Here is a 26164-nt window from a genome sequence, read left to right as displayed (position 1 = left end):
TCTTTTAACACTTGTCGAAATATATTAGTCCACTTGACTTCAATATTAATAAATGTACCTAGTTTTCCATGCATGAAGACACATGGTAGATTTACATAGCCACTTGTCAAAGCCCTTCAACACTTGGCTTTAAGGCTTCATGCAAGAAGCCACTTGGAAATAGATAGGACACTTGTAAAATAAAAAGACACATGACTATTTTAAAATTTTGAAAATACTCGTACAATCCCCACATATTTTCAAAATTTATAGGAGAAGGATAAAAAAAATGAAAGAATTGACTTGCTGGATTTGCATGGTCTAAATGTAATGGGTTTGGTGTCTTCAGGACTATGAACCAAACTTAGACCAATAAAACTTAACTCACATAATTACTGGTGAAATATAATATTTCTATGAAGCAATAATTCTTATTATAAGTCATAGATTTTATCAATCACATTTCGACCCTCGCCCAACCTAGGCCATGTGCTGTGTTGATCGCCAATTGACCCCGTCCAGGTAAGTATGTTCCATGTTGCTCCTTGCCCTGCTTCTATACCCCTCCAACAACGTAGTAACAAAAAAAAAAGATAACAACAATAATAATCATAATAATAGTAAGTTCTCAACTTAGTAACAAAGCAATTAATCTGAAGTAGATGTTGCCACATAAGTTAACATTCAGTCAACCTTTTCAACTTAAGCTTTCAACCTTAAGACTAAGTGTCTCAATTCATTCCGAAATCTCTCCGGACCCAAACCGACTACCCCGGCAAGTCACATAACAGTTATAAAGTACAAAATGAGCAGTAAATAGAGGAACGGGGCTACAACTAGTCGGGTCGTTACAACCTCCCAAAGTACAAGGAATTGTAAAGCTGCCTGGATCACCAAGTTTCTGTGGAAGCTTATTTTGAAGTATAGCACTACATTTTTCTGTAAGTTTAACCACTGAAACTTCTTCCAATTTTCTTTTACTTGACAAAATTTCTTTAAGAAATTTAGCATATGCCGGCATTTGCTTCAAAGCATTTGTAAAAGGTATGTTAATGTAAAGTTGTTTTAAACTTTCTAGAAAGTTTGAGAATTGTTTGTCAAGCTTTTCTCTTTTTAGTATTTGGGGAAAGGGGAGGGGTACAGAGTAAGGATTCGTCATCAATTCATTTTCTTGTACCTTTTTTTCCTTTATTTTTTTGTATTTTTAGAAGTTCAAAGTCTCTTTTATTCTCACCTTCATTTATCTGTTCCACTTCTTGTGGCTTTCCTTGTCTATCTGCATATGGATTATCAAGAGTTTTACCAGACCGCAGAGAGATGGCTTGGAGATATTCCTTTGGATTTTTTTCGGTGTTACTTGGTAGAGCACTTTTTATTTGTCTAGACATGAGGGTTGCTAATTAGCTCATCTGGATTTTCAAATTCTTGATTGCTGAATTTTGACTTTCAACTTTCTCGCTTGTAGCTTTAATGAATTTGTACATCATGTCTTCAAGGCTTTGTTGATGAGCTCTTTGGGGCTGTTGTTGATATGGCTGAAAATCTTGTTGCCCTCTATTTTGATTTTGAAAACCAGGTGGTCCCTGTGCCTGCTGCTTTTGATTGAAAAATCTTTGAGGATTTTCAGCACCATTTAGGTTACTCCATTAGAATCCCGGATGTTTTTGTGCCATAGGACTACCGAATGGATAACTGGTTCTATAACCAATAGCATTTACGTGTTCTTCATTTTGTGTTGAAGCTTGGCACTCATGATTGGGATGATTACCTCCACAAACGTCACAGTTCTCATGTTGAGATGATGATTGGGTAATTTACCTGAAAATCCTCAACATTTTGTGTCAGAGTTGCAATTTGTTGTGCTAATGAACTCCAAGCCTCAACTTGATTGACTCCTGCTGCTTTCTTGACAATTATTCTGTCTGAGGGCCATTGAACAACATTTTCTGAAATTTCATTGAGCAATTGTATGGCTTCTGTAGTGGTTTTGCTCATTATGGATCCTCCTGATGCTGCATCAAATACATTTATAGCAGAGGGTTTAAGACCATGATAAAAAATATACAAGATATCAGGATCTTGGATACCATGGTGTAAAAATTTTCTTAACATTGCTTTTAATCATTCCCATGCTTGGTATACAGATTCAGAATCTGTCTGCATAAAATTATTGATTTCTTGCCTCATTTTAAATATTTTTGCAGGTGAAAAATATTTATTAAAAAATTTCTGAGTCATTTGGTCCCATGTAGTGATTGAACCTCTTGGCAGACTTCGCAACCATATTTTTGCTTTACCTTTTAATGAAAAAGGAAAAAGCCGCAACCTGATAGCGTCAGTTGTGACTCCATTATACCTGCAAGTTTCAACTAATTCAAGAAAATCAATTAGATGGGTGTGAGGATATTCACTCGCATCACCAGTAAACTGACATGACTGTTGAATGGTTTGAATCAAGCCTGTGCGAATTTCAAAGTTGTTTGCTGCAATTGGTGGTCTTCTCACACTTTATTCTCCTTCAAAATGATCCAGCCTTGCATAATCTCTGAGTATTCTGTCACGTCGTGGAGCCACCTCATCGGACTATTCTTCCACTAGATGTGGTGAAAGTTGGTTATTGTTAAGCTCTTCAATCTCCATTTCTTCGCAAGCTATACTTTGAGGAGATGATGTTTGTCCTTTCCTGCGTAAACGAAGAGATTTTTCAATTTCTGGGTCGTAACTCGCCAACTCTTTTGTAGAAGAGCGGGTCATAAACTACCTGAAATCCTTAAAGCAAAGATTTGTTTTTTGAAAGAAAATCAAACTTAGTTCCTAAGATAGTACTAGTGACAATAAAAGAAAAAAATGTATATATAAAAATCAAAATAATACTAATAATTAGTAGAACTAGTGATAAGAAATAATTTCTTTTAATTTATGAAAAGAGCTAGCTGATCTTTAAAATAATAGTATGATATTGTAGAGTAAAATAAAAATTAAAAATATTGAAGAAAGAAAACAATAGTAAATAGTAATATTGTTAATAAGAAAAAACTAGGTGAAAAGAAAATGTAACTAGTATTAATAGTTACAGTAGTAACCAAAAAAAAAAGATAACAACAATAATAATTATAATAATAGTGAGTTCTCAACTTAGTAACAAAACAATTAATTTGAAGTAGATGTTGCCAATCCCCGGCAACGGCGTCAAAAATTTGACGAGTGTCTGGCGTATATAAAATTTAAACCGTACTCTGTCAAATTATAGTATAGAAAGAAGTCGAAACCACAGAGATTGGTTTATCTATTCTACAGCCGTTTCTTTTTTTAATTACTATTTGAGAAAATCAGGAAGAGTTGAGTTGTGAATTAACTAACTAAAAGTGCATTAATAGAGCAATAGAAAATATTTTATTTTTCATAAATATAATAAAAAGGTGTTGGGATCATAACTTCACTTAATATTTCTATTATTAATAGATAAATTATACTTCAATTTTTATTTCTTACAAATGTATAAGTGCCTCTCACAATTACATTTATATATTATTACTTAAGTTGAACAATTAATTGTAATCCTCTCGGTTATACAAATTAATCATCAAAATAGTAATATTAAAGAGCCAAAAATATATGTTTAAACTAAAACTTACTTTTTTTTAGTAAGTCCCTTTCGGTTACCTTACTTGTTATAACTAATTACTACAATATTTGCCTCTTTCGATTACAAATAAGTGTAGAATCAATTTTAACATATAAGAGTTAGATGTCACTAAATAAAAGTTAACGTCTATCAATACCAAAATTAACTATGTTCTCTTCCGCCTCTTTCGATTACAGAATTAGTAAGAATTTAATATGGAGTACGAAATAGATAGATGTTAACAAATTAAATAACATCTAACTATAAAGCAGATAAAATTTAAATGGAAAAAACTTCAGCTCAAACATGTAAAATTGAGGGATAATATCTACTATTATATAGAAATATTAAGATATGTCATTCTCCCAACACAAGAAAAGTTACTCCATAATGGAGTTAGTACTGACAGCGAAAATATTCTTGCCCATTAAATAAGAAAATAGAAAGAAATATTCAAGAGAATAATCCCCCCCTATTTAATTAAAAATAGATGCTAGAGTAGTTTCCAATATTATAATTTATTCGGAACTAGAAATGAAGACACTATTAAAGCTAAAAGAAGAAAAGAAAGTACTGAAAGAAGCAAGGAAAAGAAGAAGCTCTCCTCTCAATTTTCCGTTGTAGTGAGAAGCTCAATGTAGTGCTATTTATAGATGAAAAAGTATATTATGTATATTGATTTCTCACATATATTTTTCCAAGTTGGCAACTTGCATGTGCTTGTAGTTGTAAAGTTTGCTAAAATATAATCCTCCAAATCGGCAAGTGGGCCACTTGCTTGGATATTTTCACATGCACAAATACTTTCATCATTTGTAAAGCTGCATACACCACTTTACTTTTAACTTTTCAGCATTATAGTTCTTCTTTGCAAATTTGGAAAGTGAACTTTTTCTTCTCATTGTACCTTTTTTTTTTTAGTTTAATTATTTCCTGCAAAGAAAGAAAAAATATTAGTACTAAAAATTAGATTTCAGCTCAACTTATGCATGATATTTTTCTCTTATTAGGGTCATTTCCTCCTCATCATTCAGGCAGAGGCGGAGTTGGAGTTCTAGTTACAGTTCGTCAGAACCATTAGCTTCAGCCAAAACCCTGCATTTGTGTTAAGAAATCCACTTAATGTGTATAAATAATTATCTAGAACTCATTAAGCTGCCTTTTCTTGAATCTAGAACCCATTATAAATTCAAATTCTAGATCCGCCTACATGAATATGCAACCTGATTGAAATATAGCTATGGCCTATGGAAGGAGGGATTGGGAGAGATTGTTAATGTGATCAACAATAGTTTTTTTTCATTATGGTTTATAGATGTTGATCTCCGGATGCATAAAAGTTACTCTCCAACTGTTTTCTGTTTTCTTGATAATTTCCCAAACTAGTCATTTTTATCCATGTAACGGTGAGTACAAAAATCGTGTACTAGTCTTCACTCTTCATAGTTAACCATATATTTGATGTGTAATGTGTCTTATTGAGAAAACTTGTTGAGAGGCGCGTGAGAGCTTAAAAAAAGTCCACCAACCATTTGTAAAAGAAGTTTGATTTGTAATGGATTTCTCTTGAATTTGTGGAAAATAAGTCGTGGATGGTGACATGTGTACCTAAGGGACAAATCATTTTTTTGTAATAATATTAATTTATTACTAATAAACATCAATTATGGAATGGGAAGATAATCAAAGTAGTACTCCAATAAAGAGATTGTAATGGAAAAATTAAGGAAAACGAAGAAAATAGAAATCGATTCTAAATCTTGAAATACTTCTACCAAAGAGTCTTTTTCTCTTCGAATTCATATCATAGCCACCATAAGGATTTGATATTGCTATATAGCGCTCGGTAGAGACAAACGGCTTGGCCTTTCCTTTGGAGAAATAATAAAAGATGAATTTTTCAGAATTAAAATTTAAGAGACGACATCATTTTCGTTTTGCTAATAGTGATATATGAATTCTTTTACTGAATTCAGATGTCGTCGGCAAGATTGTTTTAAAATATACTTTCACAAACTTTTTAACCACTGTAATTATTAATTCTAGATTACTAATTCTATGAAGTACCGCAGAAATATTACCTCTCTGAAGCTCACAAAATCTAGCAAAAGTTGTTTAATTGTATCTTTACACTCTATAGATAGAAATTGTAGGGAAATGACACGAGGAAATAACGATAATATTGGAATAATATTATTTGTAAGTAGATACACGAATTGACTTGAGTCGTGCTGGCCACTGTCCTAAGAAACTATTTCAGCAATGTGAAATGTTTTCCCAGAATTAAACAAGTCTACCTCTATTTATTTAGAGAATACAGGAATGAGCAAAATCAAATAATAAATCCAGCAGGTTCAGAAAATTGGAAAGAAGAATTAATAATAATAGGTAATGATTGTAGGAAGAAAGTAATGAATAGCAAGATGAATTCTTGGTTGAGAATTTGGGTTAGTATGATGGCTAATCCACAACCTATTTATAGGCAATTAGGGAGGTTGCATGTATGACAAGTGTGGAGAGTCTTTTAACACTTGTCGAAATATATTAGTCCACATGGCTTCAATATTAACAAGTGTACCTAATCTTCCATGCATGAGGACACATGGTAGATTTGCATAGCCACTTGTCAAAGCCCTTCAACATTTGTCTTTAAGGCTTCATGCAAGAAGTCACTTGGAAATAGATATGACACTTATAAAATAAAAAGACACGTGGCTATTTTAAAATTTTGAAAATACTCCTACAATCCCCACATATTTTCAAAATTTATAGGAGAAGGATAAAAAATGGAAGAATTGACTTGCTGGATTTGCATGGTCCAAATATAATGGGTTTGGTGTCTTTAGGACTATGAACCAAACTTAGACCAATAAAACTTAACTCACAGAATTACTGGTGAAATATAATATTTCTATAAACCAATAATTCTTATTGTAAGTCAAAGATTTTATCAATCACATTTCGACCCTCATAATTTTGCTGTTAAAAGCGATTTTGCGCCACTAGGCCATGCGCGTGCCTGGTTATTCATGAGAGATCTAGAGACGAGGCCAAAATCTCATATGAACGGCCCACTCTACTCTCATATAGGTAAATTCATCAAGTGTATACTGCTTTTAAATACACCATCCATAAGGAATATGAATTCATTTAGAGCTATAACTAAGTCTCTCAATTAGTAGCAGTCAAGCACTCTCATTTAGTGCTTTAGTGCCAATATCGACTTGTTATTACCCATATGAACTTACTTCATGGGATCTCCAACCACATAGGTTGGGTTACCATCTCTATTGACAACATGTCGGCCTTAACCCCGTCTCTTTTGAGGTTTGAAGAATTAATTTTCTTCCCATAGGTTTAGTCAGAGGATCAGCCAAATTAACTTTTGACTTCACATAATCAATGAAAATTATTCCATCTCTCAGCAACTACTTTATGACATCATGTCTTAATTTTATGTGTCTACTTTTACAATTATAAGATTTATTCTTTTCAATAGCTATTGCCGCTTGACAATCTCAATGCATTGACACAGGAGGCAATACATCCTTTATTAAAGGGATATTAGCTAAGAAGTTTCTTAGCCACGCAGCCTCAGAACCAGCTAACTCCAGAGCTACAAACTCTGATTCCATAATCGATCTAGCAATGATCGTCTGTTTAGCTGATTTTCACGATATTGCATCACCTCCAAGGGTGAATACATAACCATTAGTGGATTTTGTCTCATCTGAATCAGAGATCCAGTTTGCATCACTGTACCCTTCTAAAATATAAGGAAATTCACTATATAGGACACCATAATTCATGGTCCTCTCAAATATTTTATTAGTCTAGCTAATGCAGACCAATGCTTGTTGTTGGCATTATGAGTATATCTACTCAGTCTACACACATCATAGGCTATATCAGACCTTGTAAAATTCATTAAATGTATCAGACTCCCAATAATCTGAGCATATTTAGACTGAGCAACTGGGTCACCATTATTCTTTTTCAAGTGAGAGTTAGCATCAAAAGGAGTGCTCACTATTGTGACATTAAAATATTCAAACTTCTTAAGCAGTCTTTCAACATAATATTCTTGTGACAACATTATGCCATCTTCACTCCTTATAACTTTAACTTCCAATATCATATTTACTTCATCCACATCTTTTATGTCAAAATTAGCAGACAGAAATAATTTTATACTTTGCACAATATTTAAACTTGTACCAAATATAAGCATGCTATCAACATATAGACATTTTATCACATAATCATTATCTACCACTGTCACGACCCGAAATTCCCACCTTCGGACCGTGATGGCGCCTAACATTTCACTTGCTAGGCAAGCCAACGTTAGAATAATATTAACTAATTTTTAAATAATTTTTACATTATTAATACTCAAGGAAACAAAAGCAGAAGCAAAATTTGAAATATAGTGAAATAATCCATAAATGCCACGGTGTCTAAATACCATCCCAGAATTGGTATCAGTAGTGCACGAACTTCTAGAATAAATACAAATAAAGGTCTGAATAAAATAAAGCTGTCTGGAAATAAACACACAGCTAAAGTAAAATAGACGGGGACTTCAGAACTGCGGACGCCATACAGTTATACCTCAAGTCTCCTCTGGTAGCTGAAATCCGAGCAAGTCTACAGTACGTCGCTGGGACCAACTCCAAAATCTGCACAAGAAGTGCAGAGTGTAGTATCAGTACAACCGATCCCGTGTACTGGTAACTGCTGAGCCTAACCTCGACAAAGTAGTGACGAGGCTAAGGCGGATCACTTACATTAACCTGTACGCAATATTAGTAACAACAACAATAATAGAAATAATTTGGGTAACTCATTTATAATAATTGAAGCCAACTCAGCAGTCATAACCAATTATCATTTCCATCAATTCTGTTGCAGCGTGCACATATATATATATGTATGTATGTATGTATGTTGACTTTTAAATAAGTCTGTTGCGGCGTGCAACTCGATCCTCCAATATGGACTTTTTAATAAGTCTGTTGCGGCGTGCAACCCGATCCTCCAATACATTCATTATAATTAATTTTGTTGCGGCGTGCAACCCGATCCTCCAATATATTCATTATAATCAATTCTGTTGCGGCGTGCAACCTGCTCCTCCAACATATTCATTTACCAATTCTTATAGAAGAAATTTCCCAAATAATTGCAACAGTTGATATAAAATTATAAGATAACAAGCATACAATAATTATGATTTAATTATGAAACAAACAATGTCAAATAGCAAATTATTATAGAAATCAGGAAGAAAATAGGCAGTTTAATATTTATTATGCTAAATGTCATATAACAATTAAGGCACATAATTCAAATAGCATGTAACAATTAATGCAGGAATTCAAGAATTAATATTGGACAAAGAATAAGAGAGAAACAATTATTATAATAATTAATTTATGATTTAAAATAATTTATGATTTTTCAAGTAAACAGGCAAACAATTAATTTGATGACGTATAGACACTCGTCACCTCGCCTATACGTCGTTCACATACATTTCATATAACAAATAATTTAAGCGTTCTATTCCCTCAAGTCAAGGTTAACCATGACACTTACCTCGCTTTGCAAATTTCAATCAATTACTCGACCACAGCTTTTCCTTTTAAATTTATCTCCAAAAGCTTCAAATCTATTCACAAATAATTCGATATACTCAATACGAATCATAGGAATTAATTCCATATGAATTTACAAATTTTCCGGATAAAAATCCGAAATTCATTAAAATATTCGATAGTGGGACCCATATCTCAAATCCCGGAAAAACCATACGAAATCCGAACACCCATTCCGAGACGAGTCCAACCATACAAAAATTATTCAATTCCGATGTCAAATGGACCTTCAAATCTTAAATTTTCCTTTTTGGAAGATTTTATAAAAATCTGATATTTTTTCCATAAATTTACGGATTCATGATATAAATGAGTATGAAATCGTGAAATATAATCAATGTAGGATAAGGAACACTTACCCCAATATTTTCCCGTGAAAATCGCCCAAAAATTGCCTTACCCGAGCTCAAAAATGGGAAAGAGTTGAAAATGGGTCGAAACCCCATTTCCAGAACTTAAGTTCCGTTTCTGGGATTTTTACCCTTCGCGAACGCGATCAGTGCCTCGGGTTCGCGAAGCACAAATTTGTGCTGTCCAATTTACTCTTCGCGAACGTGAGGGCTCCTTCGCGAATGCGATACTTGCCTGGCTTGGCCTTCGCGAACGCGAAGGCTAATTTTCCTGGCCAGCCTCTTTCCCTTCGCGAACGCGAAGCTTTGAACCTCAAGCCTTCGCGGATGCGTCACTCTATCGCGAACGCGAAGCACAAAACGTGCCAGCCCCAATTTGCTCTTCGCGTTCGCGAGAGTACCTTCGTGAACGCGAAGAACACACCAGAAGCCTGAAGTCTGCAGAAAAACCAGATTTCCTAAGTCCGAAAATGATCCGTTAACCACCCGAAATCAACCCGAGCCCTCGGGGCTCCAAACCAAACATGCACCCAAGTCCTAAAACATCATACGAACTTGCTTGTGCGATCAAATCGTCAAACTAACACCTAGAACTACGAATCGGACACCAAATCAAAGAAAATTTTTAAGAAAACTTTAAAACTTTTACTTTTACAACTGGACGTCCGAATCACGTCAAATCAACTCCGATTCTCACCAAATTCGGCAGACAAGTCATAAATATTATAGTGGACCTACAGGGCTTCGGAACCAAAATACGGACCTGAGGTCAATAAATCCAACATCAGTAATTTCTTAAAAATCATTAAGCTTTCAAGCTTTTAAGTTTTCATCAAAATTCCATATCTCGGGCTAGGGACCTCAGAATTCGATTCCGGGCATACGCCCAAGTTGTCAAAACACTGATCCGGGTCTGTTTGCTCAAAATATTGACCAAAGTCAACAGAGTTGAGTTTTTAAAGCTCTATTTCACATTTTAATCCATTTTTCATATAAAAACTTTCCGAAAAATGTACTGACTGTGCACGCAAGTCGAGGAATGATACATGGTGCTTTTGGAGGTCTTAGAACACAAAATTACTTATTAAATTTAAAGATGACATTTTGGGTCATCACAACCACTTTAGTATAAACACATTTATCCAACTCAACTGAAGAAAAAGCGTCTCTCAGTAAGACTTGTTCAAATTTCTCATACCAGTGCTTAGAGCTTGTTTAAGGCCATAAAGAGATTAATTAATTTACAAACTTTATTTTCTTGACCATGAATGACACAACCTTCAGGTTGAATCATATAAATTTCTTCTTCTAAATCACCATTTAAAAAAGCTATTTTGACATCCATTTGATGAATAAAAAGCTTGCGGATTGAACAATTAAAATTCGAATAGAAGAAATTCTAGTCATTGGTGCAAATGTATCAAAATAATCTATATTTTATTTTTGAGAAAAGTCTTTTGCTACTAACCGAGCTTTATATTTATCTAAAGATCCATCATAATTACATTTCTTTTTGAAAATCCATTTACCACCGATATGATTTGCACCAGGAGGAAAATTTGTTAAAATCTATGTTTTGTTTTTCAAAATATAGTCGATTTCAACTTTTATTGCTCTTTTCAATAATTAGCTTCTGAAGAAGATATAGCTTTAAAATAATTTGACAGTTCATTATCGAAAAGAAAAGTTTGAAAATCATTTCCATAAGAAAAATATTATTTCCTAGGCCTTTTGCTCCTTCTCGGTTTCTCATTAGAGGTAATCTCATTATTTGTTTCAACATGTGTATGAGATATTTTATCAGACGGTGAAAAAATATGTTCAAAGAACTCTGCATTCTTTGTCTCAATTATATTATTGCAGTCAAGCACATCACTTTTTAAAACAAGAAATCTATATGCAACACTATGTTAAGCATATCCAATAAGCATGCAATCTGCAGTTTTAGAACATATTTTTTCTCTTTTTAGGTTCAGAAAAAAGAACTTTAGCAAGGCACCCCCACACTTTTAAGTATTTCAAGTTAGGTTTATAACTCTTCCACAATTCATACGGGGTTCTGCCAATTCTTCTATGTGGTATTCTATTTTGTAAGTGACAAGCAGATAATATTGTTTCACCTCACAAATTATCAGGAGTATTAGAACTAACTAACATGGAGTTCATCATCTCTTTCAATGTTCTATTTTTCCTTTCAGCTACTTCATTTGACTCGGGTGAATAAGGTAGAGTTACTTCATGCTCATCGCAAGGCTGTGTGGGATGTACAGATTATTTGCGCTAGAAGTTGGAAGTTGCCTTTGTCTTTCAATATAGGTTGGAAGTTGACGAGTGTCTAGCGTGTATAAAATTTAAACTTGTACTCTGTCAAATTATAGTATAGAAAGATGTCGAACCCACAGAGATTAGTTTATCTATTCTACAGACGTTTCTTTTTTTAATTACTATTTGAGAAAACTAAGAAGAGTTGAGTTGTGAATTAACTAACTAACACTGCATGAATAGAGCAATAGAAAATATTTTATTTTTCACAAATATAATAAAAAGGTGTTGGGATCATAACTTCATTTAATATTTCTATTATATAATAGATAAAATTATCCTTCAATTTCTATTTCTCACAAATGTATAAATGCCTCTCACGATTACATTTATATATTATTACTTAAGTTGAACAATGAATTGCAATCCTCTCGGTTATAAAAATTAATCGTCAAAATAGTAATATTAAAGAGCCAAAAATATATGCTTAAACTAAAACTTGCTTTTTTTAGTAAGTCCCTTTCGGTTACCCTACTTGTTATAACTAATTACTACAATATTTGCCTCTTTCGATTACAAATAAGTGTAGAATCAATTTTAACATATAAGAGTTAGATGTCACTAAATAAAAGTTAACATCTATCAATACCAAAATTAACTATGTTCTCTTCTGCCTCTTTTGATTACAGAATTAGTAAGAAGTTAATATGTAGTACGAAATAGATAGATGTTAACAAATTAAATAACACCTAACTATAAAGCAGATAAAATTTAAATGGAAAAAACTTCAGCTCAAACATGTGAAATTGAGGGAAAATATCTACTATTATATAGAAATATTAAGATATGTCATTCTCCCAACACAAAAAAAGTTACTCCATAATGGAGTTAGTACTGACATCGGAAATATTCTTGCCCATTAAATAAGAAAATAGAAAGAAATATTCAAGAGAATAATCCCCCCTATTTAATTAAAAATAGGTGCTAGGTAATTTCCAACATTATAATTTATTCGGAACTAGAAATGAAGACACTATAATAGCTAAAAGAAGAAAAGAAAGTATTGAAAGAAGCAAGGAAAAGAAGAAGCTCTTCTCTCAATTTTCCGTTGTAGTAAGAAGCTCAATGTAGTGCTATTTATAGATGGAAAAGTGTATTATGTATACTGATTTCTCACATATATTTTCCCAAGTTGGCAACTTGCATGTGCTTGTAGTTGTAAAGTTTGCTAAAATGTAATCCTCCAAATCGGCAAGTGGGCTACTTGCTTGGATGTTTTGACATGCACAAATACTTTCATCATTTGTAAAGTTGCATACACCACTTTACTTTTAACTTTTTAGCATTATAGTTCTTCTTTGCAAATTTGGAAAGTGAACTCTTTCTTCTCATTGTTCCTTTTTTTATTAGTTTAATTATTTCCTGCAAAGAAAGAAAAAATATTAGTACTAAAAATTAGGTTCCAGCTCAACTTATGCATGATATTTTTCTCTTATTAGGGTCATTTCCTCCTCATCATTCGGACAGAGGGGAACTGGAGTTGTAGTTACAGTTCGTCAGAACCAGTAGCTTCAGCCAAAACTGTTAAGAAATCCACTTAATGTGTATAAATAATTATCTAGAACTCATTAAGCTGCCTTTTCTTGAATCTAGAACCCATTATAAATTCAAATTCTAGATCCGCCTACATGAATATGCAACCTGATTGAAATATAGCTATGGCCTATGGAAGGAGGGATTGGGAGAGATTGTTAATGTGTTCGACAATAGTTTTTTTTCATTATGGTTTATAGCTGTTGATCTCCAGATGCATAAAAGTTACTCTCCAACTGTTTTCTGTATTCTTGATAATTTCCCAAACTAGTCATTTTTATCCATGTAACGGTGAGTACAAAAATCGTGTACTAGTCTTCACTCTTCATAGTTAACCATATATTTGATGTGTAATGTGTCTTATTGACATCATAGTTTAAAGAAAAGCATTTTCTCCGAGTAGAATTTCACCATACCCATGAACAAGACATAGAGTTGGGTTGTGTCATAACTGTTTGGTCCAAAAAACCATGAGATTCTCTCGAAGACGAGAATAATGGGAAGGAAAAGGCAAAAATTTATTAGAATAAAAAACTTTTTAAAGCAAATTCAGCAGTAGACCAGGTAATTCCATCCTCAGTCCTCACACCCAAATATACAAAGGCAAACAACTACTACAGCAACTAGAGTTATTTATGTCAAGCGAAATCTAAATTAACAAATTGGAGTTCCACAGAACTTTCTCATTTATCTCATAAAGCCCGCATCCTGTTTGTAAAGGAAGTTTGATTTGTAATGGATTTCTCTTGAATTTGTGGAAAATAAGTCGTGGAAGGTGACATGTGTACCTAAGGGACAAATCCTTTTTTGTAATAATATTAATTTATTACTAATAAACATCAATTATGGAATGGGAAGAGAATCAAAGTAGTACTCCAATAAAGAGATTGTAATGGAAAAATTAAGGAAAACGAAGAAAATAGAAATCGATTCTAAATCTTGAAATACTTCTACCCAAGAGTCTTTTTCTCTTCAAATTCATATCATAGCCACCATAAGGATTTGATATTGCTATATAGCGCTCGGTAGAGACAAACGGCTTGGCCTTTCCTTTGGAGAAATAATAAAAGATGAATTTTTCAGAATTAAAATTTAAGAGACGACATCATTTTCGTTTTGCTAATAGTGATATATGAATTCTTTTACTGAATTCAGATGTCGTCGGCAAGATTGTTTTAAAATATACTTTCACAAACTTTTTAACCACTGTAATTATTAATTCTAGATTACTAATTCTATGAACTACCGTAGAAATATTACCTCTCTGAAGCTCACAAAATCTAGCAAAAGTTGTTTAATTGTATCAAAAGATGGGTTGCTTTAGTAAAAAGATCTACTTATTTTGTACCACTAAGAAATTTGTTTTAGCTACATTAGCTTTTCCAAGTTCTGATTAAGACAAAAGTATTTAGCTTTCGATCCCCAGATGTAATAAGCTATTCTGATTATGCTATTCTGCTTCTATATTATCCTTTTGATAATTTCTCAAAGTTGTCATTTTTTAACCATGTAAAATTGACTGATTATCATGTTTGTTTAAGTCAGCACTAGTCTTCATAGTCCACCACTCAACCACTTATTAGATGCGCAATGTTCTGTATTATCACTAGTAAAAGGCAAAAGAATAGTCAGCTCTCTGCTCATCGCAAGGCTGTGTGGGATGTACATATTATTCGCGCTAGAAGTTGGATGTTGCCTTTGTCTTTCAATATAGGTTGGATGTACACCGGGAGGAATTGGATCTCGTCTGTTTGCATTATTCGAAGCTCCCGATAGCGCCTTCTTCAGCTCCGTCATAACCTTATCCTGCCGCGTGAGATGGCCTAGAATGATCGCATGTTACTCTTGCAGGACCCTCACCGCAGCCACGACATGCTCCTCATCAGCATCATCGGGAGTTGTCTCCCGAACCTGTCGAGGGTACTGCCTGTCAGGCACCGACGTAGCGTCATTCCCCTCATTGCGGGTGTCACTGATTGAATCCTCGAAATGAGGCTGATACACTCGAATTTCAGGGTTGTGTGTGTTGTTAACAGTATTATCTGCCTTTTTTGTGATTTTTTCTAAGACAAAATAATCAGATCACGCTAGTAAAAAAGGCAAGGATCAATTTAATTGCACAGCTGTCTAGGCCCCACAGAGGGCGCCAAACTGTTTACACGTAAAACGGTACAGTTGAATTTATACGTGGTTTATAGACAAGTGAACTAATTTTATCCTGAAATAATGCAATAATTGAAGAAATGTACAATACTTAGCCTTAAAATGTAGATAAAATAGCAGAGATGACAGTTCAGGGAACAAGGTTTTTCGGGGACAACAATGATGAGATCAAAAAGCGGAAAAGTAAGATTGTATTAAGTTTTGTATAGAATGTAGTGTAAGTTTAGCCAGAAAATTCGTGTCCTTTACAATGATAATAGGGCTCACTATTTATAGTTGTGTCTAGGGAAGGAGCTCCTGGTATCGTTCCCTTCTTTAATGTAGCCCTGAGGGTATGAAACCCCGGATTTCGTATCATTTTACTATTTTGAGGTGACGCACATGCTAGGTGGCGGGCGTGTGGGCGTGCACCGTTGGGGATTGTGACTTGGTCCGTCCCGTAGCAACTGTAAAGTTGCATATTTTGTTGAAACTATATGATACTTATGTGTTTTGGAAAGAGTTTTCTGTAAATTGGGCTGAATGGCATGTTTGGGCCTTGTGCCAGTGCTGTTTCGACCCTTAGGGGCCTTTTTCTTACTATCCTCTCACTGTTTTCGATTGAAAATCTATACTTTGTCATGGTTATACATGTTTACTGCATAACTCAGCTTTTATTACTCTGTGTTGATGCATATAAATGTTGCTTTTGGCTGAATACCCTGTTTTTTTTAGTGAGAGCCCGAGTGGCTTGAGAGGTTTATGACTGAGTGAGGCCGAGGGCCTGATTTGTGAGGATATTTATGGGATCGGGCTGCACGCCGTAACATGTTAGATATAGGCCGAGGGCCTAATTGATGTATGCCATGATTTGGCTTGATATAGCGCTTGGGCTGAAGGAGCCACTTCGGAGTCTGTACACACCCCTAGTGAGCGCAGGTACCTACTAAGTGCGAGTGCCGAGTTCCGAGTATTGAGTGACTGGGAGGCATGAAAGATGGTGAGGTATGCCCGAGGGGCTGTTTACGAGTGATTGTGAGGTATGCCCGAGGGGTTGTATACGAGTGATTGTGAGGTTTGCCCGAGAGGCTGTATATGAGTGATGTTGCCCGAGTGGCTGATTATGATTTCATTATTTTTCTCACCTTTGCATTGAGCCTTTGTTTGAAAAACTATTGAAAGATGTCTTTAAATGATTTTTCTGGAACTGGATTTAAAAGAGCTGATTTGATTCAAACCCTGGTTTTAAAAGCATGTTGTGTCCTACTGAATTTTTGTGATATGAACTTTACTTGCATTACTGCTCGTCACTATTTCTCAGTCTTTATTTACTGTTGTTGCTTATTAAGTTGGCGTACTCACGTTACTCCCTACACCTTGTGTGCAGATCCAGGTGTAGCTGGACATGGTAGCGGCTGTTGACTAGCGGTTGTAGATTTTTTTGGGGATAGCAAGGTAGATGCCGGGCGATCGCAACCCTGCTCTTCTCCCTCTTATCTTCCTTTAGTTGTATTTAACTATTTTCCAGACTATGTTAATCTCGATATTGTCAGATAAATTATAGTAGATGCTCATGACTAGTGGCACCCCGATGTCGGGATTTTCTTTTTCGCACTTTTGTTTTTATTTGAACTCATTTACGAAGGTTTTTATGTTAAATAGCCTTGAAATTTTCTTTGAAATAAAAATATCGGTTTGTTTTGGGAATGAGCCGGCTTGCCTAATTCCACGATAGGCGCTGTCACAACAGGACTAGTTTGGGTCGTGACAAGTTGGTATCAGAGCCTAGATTACATAGGTCTCACGAGTCATGAACGGGTTTAGTTGATGGTAAGCTAGTCAATGTTAATGACCGCGCGAGAGTTTATGATGAGAGCTTGAAATAAAAGATGTCTACGTTTAAATCACTGGCTAGGACCTTTGTTGGGTGTCCGTCAATGCAAGAAAGGATGAAGAAGAATGTGATGGAAGCATTAGCTGATTCACAATACGACCAGCTCGTGTATTTCAGTAAAGCTAGCGAGAGGGAATCGATTACCATTGATTCCCTCACAAAAGTGTCAAACTTCTTGAATGTGTCTACTCGACAAAAGAAGCTTGTCAGGCAATCAGTATGTGCACAGGTCACAAAGTACCCGATATGGACAGGGCACTCGGGGAGATATTGACTGGACTGAAATCTGAGATAGATTTTCTAAATAGTAGTTGTCCGAGTAAAGAAATTAAAATGGCGCAGCAAATAGTTGCAACTTGTCAAAAGTTTTTAGAAAGTGCCACTTCTTATGACCCTGAATCCACTTCATGGATGCGCCTCGCATCTGCCAAAGGCGCGGAGTCACCCACTTCTAACAAGTGGGAGGATGTTCTTGAAATGTTTCTCGGCCTTATTAATTGCTTGAGTGAAGAGACAAAATTAACTTCAAAGATTAAGAAGCTTGAGGTCATGAAAGAAGGTCTTTATCAGATTAGGGATGTTCTGATAGACAAAAGCATTGGATATAAGGAAACTCGCCACCAGGAGAGTTTAGTGCACAAGAAGTTGTGTAAAACATTGGGACATGATGTTAGTTATGATGGGGAAACTTTATTGTCTGAGTTACAACACAATCATCAATTTATCTGTTTTGTTGCAGATAGTCTAGTCAGACACTATATTTTTATCCCCGGTACAGAAGTTTTTGGAAAAAAGTACGGCGCCAGAATTTTAAAGCCTCTCATTACTATCGCCAAAATTTTAGCAAGTTACGCTGATCGTCAGAATTTCTAGCCAAATCCTGGCCACAATCAATGGTAGGATGTGATCGTGATAGATGTCATAGTGTCTTACCTATTTAAATAGTGAGTGCTAAATTATCTTGTTTCAAATCAATGGTAGGATGTGATCGTGATAGATGTCATAGTGTCTTACCTATGTAAATAGTGAGTGCTAAATTATCTTGTTTCAAATCAATACTGATTTTCATCGTCCAACAGTCAACTAAACCATTTATTTGACCCGATGTCCGCTATTGATATCAAAATTCTTAAAGAACGGCATTCTGCTATGTGAAAACTCAACCTAAGTATAAACAGAACTAAACGGTAAACGGCTTTTGTAGTGTCATATTTGATCAGAAAATTTGAAATATGCAAATTTTGAAAGCAGTGGAACTGCACTCCTTCATCTGAATATACTCGGCCACTTATTAACTCTTTCTGAGTTACATTATTAATAACAACTCTCTCAAATATGGTTTTATTTTAAGATTGTAACTAATTACATTCTAATAATTCAGTATGAGTTCTGACTTTTTTTTGTTAGAACATCACAATTTGGAGCAGATAGATTTACTATAATTCCCCATCCCCAAGTAGAATTGTGTGAAATTAGACATCATATCCAATACTCTCTTATTCAGGGGAAAAGTACTCTTATTTTTGAAATGTTACAAAAAATCAGCACTGCCCATTTAATTAATACTAACTTTTATCTCACTGAAGCTGGAATCTAGAATAAATAAACTTTCTACTTTCTAGAACGAGTAAAATAATGAATTAATTGAGGTAATACATTTGCTCACATTATATCAGAAAAATAAAACATAATTACAGCTTCTTCAGTGATGCTTGTTTTTATGAGCGGGATTCACCTCTTCATTTCCCTCAGCCAAAACTTTTAAGGCTTAAATTTCTTTGGCCATCCTCATTCCCTCTTCGGTCCGTGGTTCACTTTATTGTAGTAGATGCACACAAGCTGATCACTGAAATGCCACATAAGAAGGTTTTGTGACCCCAAATATACAAAGGCAAACAACTACTACAGCAACTAGAGTTATTTGTGTCATGCGAAATCTAAATTAACAAATTGGAGTTCCACAGAACTTTCTCATTTATCTAACAAGTACAATAAAATTACAAATATTGGCATAGATTTGTAAGGGGAACTCAACGAATTCACAACTACACCATAGTCATGCCTTGAGTGTAAAACTTTTGTTGAAGACTTGGGTAGGGGCCGCACGGACGCAGGCCTCCGCTGCCACAAATTATGACGTGGGCTCGACCAGTTGGACCGACCTTAGGTGGACACCCCTCCAAAGTGCAATGGAGGTCACCAACCTAGGCCATGGGTCTTGTTGATCGCCCATTGACCCATGGGTTTTGTTTAAGTCAGTACTAGTCTTCATAGATAGTCCACCACTTATTAGATGCGCAATGTTCTGTATTATTAGTGTGGGATGTACAGATTATTCGCGCTAGAAGTTGGATGTTGCCTTTGTCTTTCAATATAGGTTGGATGTGCACCCCCATTTCCTCTGGCCGATCTCCTGAACAGCAAGCAAAAATTTGAACACATCTTACTAACACATTTTATAGCAATCATGTTTCTACATTTTCTTGTCAAACAGTTGACAAGTTCTGAGTAGACAATTTCTTCACATCTTTCAAATGCAGTTCAAAGATGAGCTAAATCATAAGCGAAAAGGAAAGATTGTCGAAGATCTTAATTATGCTGACAACATGAATATCTAAGATCTAAGAAACAGATAAATATACAAACAAAGAACTATGTCATTTGAGCAGAAATTTTTTTTGTTTAAGAATTGGGTAAGGACAGCGCGAACACAGGCCCCACTACCACAAATTATGACGTTGGCACGACCACTTGGGTCGACCTTAGGCGGGCACCCCTCCAAAGTGCAATGGAGGCCTCCAAAGTGCAATGGAGGTCACCAACCTAGGCCATGGACCTTGTTGATCGCCAATTGACCCCGTCCAGGTAAGTATGTTTCATGTTGCTCCTTGCCCTGCTCCTATACCCCTCCAACTCCCTGTTTTTCTTTTTGCCAGCCGTTGAGGGACATGTAGTGTTCAATCTGTCCTTATATTCTCTCCGAAACTAATTTACTGCGACTATTTAGTTGCCTTGGTTATTTATTTCAATCTAAGATAAATGCTTACTCATAAACTATTTTTATATCCACATTTAGTTGAGATTTACAACTCCTTGATCGTAAAAGCCATAGCTTCCTTTCTTTCCCTCAATTTAATGAAACACGCAGATCATTAAATAACAAAGAGAGCAAATACGTAAAAGATGAAAGAAAACAGAATGAAGCTGGATGGAGATTAATTTGGAATTTAAAGAAGTTGTTTTCAACTAATCCAAACGGGCTCTATGTCCCACTTCAATACTGGAAAAACTTAACACAAAGAAGACTGAAGCTAGAATTGTAGGTGTTACTCAATTTGAGAACCCCTCCAAAAATTGGCGTATGCCACTAAGTGCAGCGCGCACACGGTATTCTTTAGTAAAAGGCAAAAGAATAGTTCGCTTTGTGCTCACTGCGTGGCTGCGTAAGTTTCACTGTTCTTCGTAGCTTCCTTTTTACATAAAACAGCATGTTTTGGAGTCCTCTTTCAGTTTCGATGTGGCACTCACTCCTTTTCCTCCATTAGGTTTTCTTGAACTCTGAGGCATCAAAGTATTGTTCTCCTCCTTCTTCACTCTCTTCACCATTCTTTCACTTAATGATATGTATGTGGCAATATACATGCATGTTTCAAGTAGAATTTAGTCTGCTTTCCTTTCCTTCATCGTTTGATTCATTTAAACTCCAATTCGCTTCATTTCTTGGTGATTGTAAAGAAATATGTATGCTCACAAACTTATAGATGAAATATCCATAACAACGATGTTGTACTACATATCGTGAAAATCCAATATAATGCAGGTTTAGTTTTTAAGCTTATTATTGTAGGAAAAATGAGTAGATAATATTGACCAAGAACAGGAAGGAAAAATACGTGTGGTGGCAAGCCACTGCTTTGAAAGCGATTTCGGCCGACTGGGTGCAAATCGTTAAGACCGGTCGCTCCCCAAAGTTCCACAACACCTCCAAACACATGCACTCGTGGTTGGAAGTTTGGAATTTGCAGAAAATAGTTGCCCAGAAATTGGTTGAAGAAAAAAAGAAGATGAAGGTGTTTTTTTCTATGTTTGAAAACTCCACAAGATAACTCCTAATATAGATAAGATGCTAGAGCTCTTACAAGAAGGAGAATTAAATTGGGGTTTATGAAAATAAAAGAGTTGTTACGGAATTCAAGTAGCAGTTACCACTTGAAACTCTTTGGAAGAGTTTTTGGAGCGTGATGTTCACATAGTAGATCATATTCCTCGGGGGGGGGGGGGGGGGGGGTGGATTTTAATATGAGTTCATAGTTCATGGGATTTATGTGAAATACCCAATAATTTAGGTATGAAACTCTCAAAATGGTAATAATATTTGGCGTTTTTAACCTATTCACTCTAATAGCATGTTCGTTCGTGCTTCTTGTTTGCCAAAAGTGCTTCTTCTTTCTTTTTTTTCTTTTTTTTTTTTTGTCAAAAGTGCCTTTTTCTCAAAGTTAAGGTGTTTGTCAAAGCCTTTAGAAGAGAAAAAAAAACTTTTGATTAGAAGCATAAATAGTTTTTGAGAAGCAGAAAAAATAACTTCTCCCTAAAAGTACTTTTTGAGAAAGATACGCTTCGAAGTACTTTTTAAAAGCTTGGCATAAATACTAATTATTGTTCAAAAGTGCTTTTCAGATTGATTAGTCAAACACAAACTGCTCTCACCAAAAATACTTTTTTGAAAGACACTTTTGAGAAAATTCACTTATCAAAATAAGCTGATTTAGAAGTACGGCCAAATATGCTATAAATCATACTTATATTTTGATTATAATATTAGGTGTGCAAGCTTATTTTTGTTGATTTGTTTCTTAATGGTTTTATAGGAAACTAGTTAACTTGCTCGCGCTACGCACGATCATATAAATTCATTCCAAATACAATATAATACCCAAAGTTAAAAATAAAACAAATAATAGGAAAGATATATACACACAATTTTTTTTTTAAAGATAAAGCATTAAATATAACGAAAGTTATTCCAACATTTCATTATATAAAGAGCAAAATATGTAATGTTTCTAGCAAAAGAAATATGTAACGTTCGGTGCTGGAATTGGCTTTTATGAGGCTCTCATCCTGGACTTAAAAGTCTCATGTATATGGGAGGCTGTGGTCCGCAGAAAGACCGTTCATAAAGCCCGCATCCTGTTTGTAAAGGAAGTTTGATTTGTAATGGATTTCTCTTGAATTTGTGGAAAATAAGTCGTGGATGGTGACATGTGTACCTAAGGGACAAACCATTTTTTGTAATAATATTAATTTATTACTAATAAACATCAATTATGGAATGGGAAGAGAATCAAAGTATTTGATAATTTATGCGTCTTTTGTTTTGATGATTTGACAAATTTCATCAGAGAACCAAATAAGGAGTCTGATACAATTAGTTCCCTTGCGTTCAGAGTAACTAGTCAGATGTCTGGTTCAATTCTCAATGAAATCAGATAAGGGAACATCAAAGGGAACAGATAGTGATCAGTTCCCCTGGTCGTTGTGCAGTCAACTCTACAGTTGTAAAAGTTATTGCACTGTACTGTCTGGCAGGCTGCTGCACTGTACCATCTGGCAGTGGTATAGCACTGCAGTAACTTGCTAAGACCAAACTAAAGAACACTTTATTGCATCATCCTTGATGACATCACACACACATATTATCAACATGAGGCAAGGGATTTCATCTCCCTAACACTTGCAAATCAAAAGATAATATTCTCTCAAGTGCTAGCCACCACCTCTCTCAAGAACAACACTACCTCTCTCAAGAACAAAGCTGCTGCAACCTCAAGGACCAGATCCAAAGATTGAAGATATCTTAATTCCTTAGGTTTGTTGAGTCTTTATTATTTTATTCTTCATTTGTAATCCTACACTACTTTCAAGAAGTGTCTTTGTAGGACAAATTTAAACCACTTTTTGGTTTAGTTTCGTGACTAGAGTTAGTCAAGGTTTGTTACTTTGTGATAGAGTTATTGTGAAGGGCTTACAATAGAGTTATTGTAAGGGGTGAGAGATTAAGAATTTAATTCCTAGATTTCAATAGGTTGTAATCTGAAGTTTGCTCGGTTTAGTGGAGTTGAAATCCTACTAGGTTAGGCCTTGGTTATTAATCCCTTGAGCAAGGAGTTTTTCACGTAAATATCACCTGTTCTTTATTTACTGCCGATTTATTGTGGGAACAGATAGAGAACCCGGTTCCCTATACTGTTTGGTTTTACAGTCTTACTTACTGTGGGAACTAATAGAGAACATGGTTCTCTATACAGTTAGGTGGACTCTTAGTTTCTATCAATTGGTATTAGAGCAGGTTCTTTCTAAAAGGTTACACCTAGAAAGGATCCTCATCATGGCTGCTCCACCAAACTTCGGGAAAGGACAATCAACCTATAGACCCCCCAGATTCAACGACCAATACTATGGTTGGTGGAAAACAAGAATGCGTGACTTTATTATGGGTGAAGACTCCATGCTTTGGGACGTGATTTGTGATGGTCCCTTTTTCCCTATGAAGGCTGTTGGAGAGGAAACAAAGACTGTTCCAAAGACAAGAAAAGAATACAATGGTGCTGACCGAAAAGCCGTTGAGAAGAACTTCAAAGAAGATTCTTGTCTGTGGTATTGGACCATACGAGTATAATTGTATCTCGACATGTGAATCAGCCAAGAAAATCTGGGAAGCTCTTCAAACGGCTCATGAAGGGACTACTCAGGTAAAGTAGTCCAAAATATATGCTTACAACTGAGTATGAACTCTTTAAAATGAAAGAAGATGAGTCCATTCAAGAGATGCATACCCGCTTCACCTCCATAATCAATGAGCTTCATTCACTTGGTGAAATCATTCCAACCAACAAGCTGGTCCGAAAGATACTCAGTGTTCTACCAGGTTCCTGGGAGAGCAAGGTTACTGTTATCACTGAAGCCAAAGACATGCAGAAGCTGACTATTGACAAGCTTATTGAAAATCTCAAAACTTATGAGATGAAGAGAAAGAAGGATCTTGAAAGAAAAGAGCCCAGGAAGGAGAAGAACCTGATTCTCAAGGCTGCCAATAAGGATTCAAGTAGTGATGAATCTGACATGGAGTATCTCACTCGAAAATTCCAAAAGATAATTCGAAAAAATGGTGGGATTCCAAAGAAAGGAAGTTCCAATAGGAATTTCAAAGGAAATGATTGCTGTCATAAGTGTGGAAAGTCTGGACACTTCATTAAAGAATGTCCTCTTCATAATCAGGATCATTACAAAAACAACACTGATAAGGCGGCTAAGAGGAACCAGGTCCCTGACAAGAAGTTCAAAAGAAGAGATGCAGCTGACAACATGGTGAAGCAAGCTTTGGCTGACTGGGGAGATTCCTCCAGTGAATCTGAAGGTGAAGATGACCAAGGAGATACATCTATGATTGTTGCTGACAATGGATCTTCAGAATATGAGTCAATCTTTGCACTCATGGCCAAATGTGATGATGATGAGGATAAGGAGGAAGATGAGATAAGTTTTCTTGATGTTCAAAGAAATTTGAAAACTTACTCTAAGAAAATATTGATGTCCTTAGCAAATGTGTTGATTGATGCCTATCATAGCCTCATTAATGAGAAAAATACTTTAATAGAATAAATTGGTGACATAGAACAAGAGAGAGATGATATAGTAGTTTCCATTGTAGACTTGAAGGAACAAGTGGAAGAAGTAACTAGAAAAAATAACTTGTTGAAAAACCAAATGAAAAAATGGATGGACAACACTTAGGTAAAGAAGTGGCTAGTGAGGCTCAACTTGAGCATGAGAGTGAGCTTAAGAAAGTTAAAACAAGTCTTGTTGCTGAACTTGAAAAGAATAGACAACTTCAGGAGGATTTGAAAAGGGTTAAAAATGATCTTGATAAGTCACTTAAATATACATGGTCCTCTGATGTAATAACGTCTATGTACAAAAGTAATGGTGGAAACAAGCAAGGAATCAGGTTCCAAAAGGCTAAAACCTCCTATAATCCCCATAGCAAGTATGTAACTATGGCTGATAATTGGTTGTGTACTCACTGTGGTCAAACAGGTCATTACAAGGACTCTTGTAAAACTAAAATTCATTCTTTGCAGAAAAATAAAGTTTTTGTTGAAAATAGGCCTATTGTTGAGGAACCTAGTTCCCTGAAAATAAAATATGTGTTGCATGCATGGGGGTAATGACCAGACCGGTCGTTTTGAGTATCACAATCCCGTTCCCCCATTTACTGCTCAATTTATGCCTTACAGTTGATTTATGACTTATCGGATTAGTTAGTTAGGGTCTGTAACGACCCGGCCAGTCGTTTCGAGTGTTACAGCCATGTTTCCCCCATTTCTGCTTCTTTATGTGTTATTTAGCTGTATTGTGTTGTATCGGGTTGGTTGGTTCGAGTCCGGAGTGGTTTCGAAGTGGAATGGGACACTTAGTCTCTAAAGTAGAAGCTTAAGTTAAAAAAGTCAATCAGATATTGACCTATGTGTAAACAAACTCAGAGTTGAATTTTTATGGTTCTGTTAGCTCCGTTAGGTGATTTTGGACTTAGGAGTGCGTCTGGAATGTGATTTGGAGGCCCGTAGTGGAATTAGGCTCGAATTGGCGAATTGGAAAT

General features: G+C 35.4%; 1 protein-coding gene, 1 long non-coding RNA gene, 2 other non-coding genes and 1 pseudogene across 4 annotated transcripts; 1 reads left to right on the top strand and 4 right to left on the bottom strand.

Moving 5' to 3' along the window:
- On the bottom strand, nt 1-2821 carry LOC138896928 (uncharacterized). The gene is made up of 2 exons (XR_011410539.1): nt 2277-2821; nt 1-1991 (listed from the first exon to the last, which is right to left on the bottom strand). It is a non-coding gene; the product is annotated as an uncharacterized lncRNA (long non-coding RNA).
- A 16777-nt stretch (nt 2822-19598) lies between these two features.
- LOC117275801 (U1 spliceosomal RNA) lies at nt 19599-19757 on the bottom strand. Its single transcript, XR_004506008.1, has one exon. It is a non-coding gene; the product is annotated as a U1 spliceosomal RNA (small nuclear RNA).
- A 441-nt stretch (nt 19758-20198) lies between these two features.
- LOC117275798 (U1 spliceosomal RNA) lies at nt 20199-20378 on the bottom strand (annotated as a pseudogene).
- A 452-nt stretch (nt 20379-20830) lies between these two features.
- On the bottom strand, nt 20831-20946 carry LOC117275803 (U5 spliceosomal RNA). The gene has a single exon (XR_004506010.1). It is a non-coding gene; the product is annotated as a U5 spliceosomal RNA (small nuclear RNA).
- A 3360-nt stretch (nt 20947-24306) lies between these two features.
- Nucleotides 24307-25167, top strand: LOC138897937 (uncharacterized). The gene has a single exon (XM_070183961.1). It carries the CDS (start codon nt 24307-24309, stop codon nt 25165-25167), a length of 861 nt encoding a protein of 286 aa, XP_070040062.1.
- The last annotated feature ends 997 nt before the right edge of the window (nt 25168-26164 follow it).

Source organism: Nicotiana tomentosiformis, chromosome 8 (assembly GCF_000390325.3).
Source record: "Nicotiana tomentosiformis chromosome 8, ASM39032v3, whole genome shotgun sequence".
Taxonomy (NCBI): Eukaryota; Viridiplantae; Streptophyta; class Magnoliopsida; order Solanales; family Solanaceae; genus Nicotiana; species Nicotiana tomentosiformis.
Note: the sequence above shows the minus strand (reverse complement) of the source record. Positions and strands in the feature narration are given on the sequence as shown.

What these genes read in the sequence shown, in the direction of transcription:
- LOC138897937 (XM_070183961.1), top strand. Translation starts at nt 24,307, where the DNA reads ATGAAAGAAGATGAGTCCATTCAAGAGATGCATACCCGCTTCACCTCC.